General features: G+C 66.0%; 1 protein-coding gene across 1 annotated transcript; it reads left to right on the top strand.

Moving 5' to 3' along the window:
• Positions 1 to 2,954: 2,954 nt before the first annotated feature.
• RPS15 (ribosomal protein S15) lies at positions 2,955 to 3,894 on the top strand. Its single transcript, XM_045989645.1, has 4 exons — positions 2,955 to 2,979; positions 3,204 to 3,289; positions 3,425 to 3,659; positions 3,745 to 3,894. Exons 1-4 carry the CDS (start codon positions 2,977 to 2,979, stop codon positions 3,856 to 3,858), a joined length of 438 nt encoding a protein of 145 aa, XP_045845601.1. The 5' UTR covers positions 2,955 to 2,976; the 3' UTR covers positions 3,859 to 3,894.
• The last annotated feature ends 1,164 nt before the right edge of the window (positions 3,895 to 5,058 follow it).

The following is a 5,058-nucleotide window of genomic DNA, read 5'->3' on the forward strand; positions in this document are numbered from 1 at the left end:
CCCACGTTGTGTCCTTTTGTTCCCTCCCTGCTCTCGGCTGTGCGTCCCCACGGGAGGACCTTCGCTGGCCCTCGGCCTTGGCAGTGGTCTCCGGCATGTGCGGCCCGCTCGAGTGGGGAGCCCGGGGCCCGACCTCGGGCGTCCAGGGTTTCGGTCTCATGGCCAGTGTGGATTTAGGATGGCCTAGGGCTGCAGATCCAGTGTGAAGGGGGCCCAGGTTCCCGGGCTCAGTGGCCGCTTGCTGGGACCCAGGGGAAGGGTGCCTGGACAGATCTGGGTGGGGACTGGCCAGGCCTCCCCTGTCCCATGGAAGTGACACCTGGATTGTGGCCTTGGGTAGGCCACTCGCCTTTCCACAAACCGGGCTTTGACGTGGTCGGTTTTGGGTGTCGGGACACCCAGTTGAGGGCCGTCAGGAGGCAGCATGGGGGCCTGAGCCCCAAGAGCTGAAGGTGGATCCGCGGGGGCACCTGGTGGGGCCTGGCCATCCTAGTAGAACCTGCAGCTGGGGGCAGGAGGTGGGTGGGACGAGCTCAGCATCCCACAGTGGCCACCCCCTGCCTATATAAGGGCCCGGCTGGCAAAGTGTCTGCCCCGCCTTTCCAGCCATGTTCTGGACGTTCTGTTCCTGTCCAACCTCCCGACTGCCCCTCTCCCCAGACCGAAGGGGCTGTGACTGCCAGCGACGAGGGAGGGGAGTCAGAGTTCACCTGCACACAGGACTTTGGCTCTGGGCTGGCCTCTCTGCGAGAGTGGGGGAGGGAGGCGTTTTGGGGAGGCTGCTCTGGGAGTCAGCGAGGAACAAAATGGTTGAAGCTTCCAGTGTGTGGGGGCCTGAGGGCTACTGCCACAGCCTGCCACCAGCTTAGGGTTAAAGCACTTGCTGATCCTCTGATGGTTCGGGGCTCGAAGTCCTAAAACCCCGGTGCTGGCGGGGCTGGGCCCCCGGGCCCCAGGGAGACCCGGCTCCTGCCTTTTCCTGGCCCGCGTCCCCCCTCCATCCTCTCCGCCGGCAGCGCGGGGTCTCCCCGTCTCCCGGACCCCCGCCCTCTGCCTCCCTCTTGTGAAGACCTGGTGAGGACGCTGGGCGCCCCGGGAATCCAGGGTCACCCCCAGCTCAGGGCCCTGACAAGGTCCCCTCTGCCGCGGGAGGGGACACGTCCCAGCTCCCAGTCTTTAGAGACCATTATTATTCTAAAGGCCACGGTCAAGAATTTTTAAAAAAATTTTTTTAATTTGATTTATTTGCTAGAGAGACGGTGACCAAAATAGCAACAGATCACAAGCAGGACAGAGGCAGAGGGGAAGCAGCTCCCTGCTGAGCGGGGAGCCCCACGTGGGCTCGATCCCAGGGTCCTGGGATCATGACCTGAGCTGAAGGCAGAGGCTGAGAGAATTGAGCCCCCCAGGAGCCCCCCTTAGCTCCTTTCTTTTGTGAAATTAATCCTCTGCAAAGGTAAGTGTCCCTGGCCAAAGGACATCATGCAAACCGTGCAGGGATTTCCAGCTCCTGGGAGCCCCCTCAGGTCCCCAAACCTGAGCTTGTGCTCCACAGGGGACAGGAAGGGACGTCCCCTAATTCGGCAGTTGAGGGGCTCTACCCACAGGGTTGTGGAAATGGCTGAAGAGGCCCAGCTTCCTTCCAGGCTTCCTGTTCCCGCCAGGCCAGCCCGCCGCCTCCCCACAAAGCCAGCAGTCTGGCCTGAGGCTAGGAAAGGTCCGAGAGGCTCCGTGGCTGCTGGTCCCACAGAGAAACAGGCCTCGGGGTCTGCTGGGCGGGGCCGAGGCGCCTGGCCGGTCCCTCCCAGGGTCTCCACTCCTCCTCTGACGGTCTGGCCCTGCCAGTTTCCTCCTCCATCCCAGCTGCTCCGTCCCTGCTTTCCGTCCGCTGTGTGTCTGCTTCCTGGTTCGCTATGCTTCTGTGCATGTTTTTGCATTAAATGAGTATTTCCTAGTGTACCACTGTAATTCTTTTAATGAGTTTTTTTCACATTTTTTGAGTTTTCTTAGAGGTTGCTCTAGCGACAACGTAGGTCCGGTTGTGCTGGTTTTTTATCCTGACAAAACACTGAGATTTGACATCATAACCGTCTCTCAGCACACAGCTCCGCGGCATGAAGCACACTCACACCCGCACCCTCTGACTCCAGAACCTTCCATCCCCCGACACGGAGGGAGTCTCTGTCCCTGCCCCCGCCCCAGCCCCGGCCCCCACCCTCTCCTCTCTGTGCAGACGGGACTCCTCTGGGCCCTCCTGGGAGTGGGGGCCTGCCGGACGGGTCCTTCTGGCGGTCTGGCTGCTCTCGCTGAGCCCCGTGTCCTCGGGGTCCCTCTGTGTGGTGGCAGGGGTCAGGCTGAGGCTGCACCGTGTTCTCGCGTGGGGACTGACCGCGCCGCGTGTGTCCTTCATCCATGGATGGACACTGGGGCGCTTCCCCTTCTGGCCGCGGTGCACCGTGCATCTGAGGTCCTCGGGGTGACAGCTCCATGCCCTTGTCCCCTGCGTGCTGTCCCTGTTAGACCCGCACAGAAACCTAGGCGGGCACAGCGGTTACGGGACTTCTTGGGCTGAAGGCTGGCTGGTCCCCATCAAGGGCGCCTTCTGGAGCCTCCCCGGGCTGTCCTCCTCGCCCCCGACTGACCGCCGCCCCACTGGAGCGCCAGCTCCCGCACACCCTGGCAGCAATAGCGTTGCAGGAATATGAGGTTTCGAAAGGGGCAACGATGTGCCCCACGTCCCCCATACAGGAGGCGGCCGGCCCTGCCCTGGCCCTGGGGTCAGAGCCCGGAAGAACCACGGCGGTCCCTTCAGTCTGCGCAGCCTGCGTCCGGCCCTCCGGCCAGCAGAGGGCGCACTCCTCTAACCAGAAAGCGGAAGTGCTTGCGCGCGGACGGCCCGGGGGGCGGGGCGTGGGGGCGCGCTCGTGATAACTGCGCAGGCGTCGAGAGGGCGGTCCTTTCCGGAGAGCTGACAAGATGGTGAGTGCCGAGGGTTGGCGCGATTGTTCCCGGCCCATCTGACGCCATCCGCGGTTTGACCGCGCCGCTCGGCTGCGGCAGCCTCCGGGGCCGGCGGATATGGGGGCGCGGGGTGGGCCCGGTGGGTGTCGGGGTGGCGCGGGAAGGCCGGGCCGGGTGAGCCCCGCGGCGGCTGGGGGACCGGCCCTCGGGCCCAGCGCTGACCCGCGCCCCGGGCCGCGCAGGCGGAAGTGGAGCAGAAGAAGAAGCGCACGTTCCGCAAGTTCACCTACCGCGGCGTGGACCTGGACCAGCTGCTGGACATGTCCTAGTAAGCGGCGGCCGGGGGCGGGGGCGGGTCCGAGCGCGGCGAGGCCGGGGCGGGGCAGGGTCCGGGCGCGGCGGGGCAGGGCGAGGCGGCGGCGGGGCGGGCGGTCCCCCCGCGCTCAGCCCGCGCCCCCCGCAGCGAGCAGCTGATGCAGCTGTACAGCGCGCGGCAGCGGCGCCGGCTGAACCGCGGCCTGCGGAGGAAGCAGCACTCGCTGCTCAAGCGGCTGCGCAAGGCCAAGAAGGAGGCGCCGCCGATGGAGAAGCCGGAGGTGGTGAAGACGCACCTGCGGGACATGATCATCCTGCCCGAGATGGTGGGCAGCATGGTGGGCGTCTACAACGGCAAGACCTTCAACCAGGTGGAGATCAAGGTTGGTGCGGGGCGCGGGCGGGCGCCGTGGCCGGCCGGGTGCCCTCCGCGCGGTCGCTGACGCCCTGCCCCGCCCGCCCCCGCAGCCCGAGATGATCGGCCACTACCTGGGCGAGTTCTCCATCACCTACAAGCCGGTGAAGCACGGCCGGCCGGGCATCGGGGCCACGCACTCGTCCCGCTTCATCCCGCTCAAGTAGCCCCGCACAATAAAGGCGCGACCCGCCTCCTCTGCAGTCCAGTGTCCGTCCTTCCCCCTTGGCGTCCACCAGCCGCGGCCTCGCGGCCCGTGCGTCTGTCCTGGCCCCGGTTTCCTGCTGTGGGCATGGGCGTGGCCGCGCCCGGCTCAGATCGTGGCACCCTGAGCCATCTTGGGGCTCCGACGCGGTCTCCGCCGGCCGTGGACCCTCCGGCCTCAGGCTCCACTCAGGGCTTCGCAGCCCTGCCCCGGGTCCCTCGCACTGCAGCCTGCGTCTCCCATGACGCCCGTGGCTAGGCTCCCCGGCTCCCCCTTAGGATCCGATGGAGGGTCTCAGCCTTGCTCCCTCACGTGTTTCCGCACCAATTTGTCTCCTTCGCGACGGGAAAGACGCAGACCCCGTTGGCGGGCGCCCCAGGAGACCGGGTGTCACTGGGCAGCGGTTCCTGCGACTCATGACGGGGACCCTGTGTGGGAGAGGCGAGGCAGTATCCTGTGTTTGGCCTGAGGAAGCGGCCTTGGGGACAGCAGGGATGGGTGCTCACCGGGCGTCCAGCAGCCGTAAGGGGTCCGTCTGCGGAGGGGAGGCTGGCGGGGCGCAGAGCTGGCATCCAGAGCGAGGAGGGGACGGGAGCGGAGGCCGTGGAATGAGGAGGAGCCTCCTGCCCCGTGCGACCGCTGTCCCTCGGGCTGCTGTGTCTCTGGATGGCAGCATGACCGGCTCGTGCCAGTAACTCCCGTTGCACTTGGCTGGGTTGTGAGGAAGCCGGGGCCCAAGTGTGAGTCATTTGCAGACGGCGGGGAAGGCAGCCGGCCGGGGGTTGGCAGGATGGCACAGGGCCCTCCGGTGGGCAGAGGGAAGCACAGCGTGGCGACCCCACGGCCTAGAAGTGGACCTGCAGCCCGTCCAGCACTTTCGCTGGGACCTGCGCTCTGACAGCCGCGGCAGAAATGGGGCTGCGCGTGGGGAGAGGCGCGCTCACGACCCCTGGGCTCCCCGAGGTGCGCTGCAGAAGTGGTTGCTTCCAGGCCTGGTTGAAGGGAGGCCCGGAGCTCCAGGGGGACCTCGGAATAGAGTGACTGGCCGTTGTATGTGACACCCAGTGTTCCTCCGTCACATGCCCATCCCCCCCCAACCCTGTTCCTACAGCCAAGTGTTTCTGCTTCCCTGTTTTCATCTTACCTTATTTTTCCTTATTCT

This window comes from Meles meles, chromosome 20, assembly GCF_922984935.1.
Source record: "Meles meles chromosome 20, mMelMel3.1 paternal haplotype, whole genome shotgun sequence".
Classification (NCBI taxonomy): domain Eukaryota; kingdom Metazoa; phylum Chordata; class Mammalia; order Carnivora; family Mustelidae; genus Meles; species Meles meles.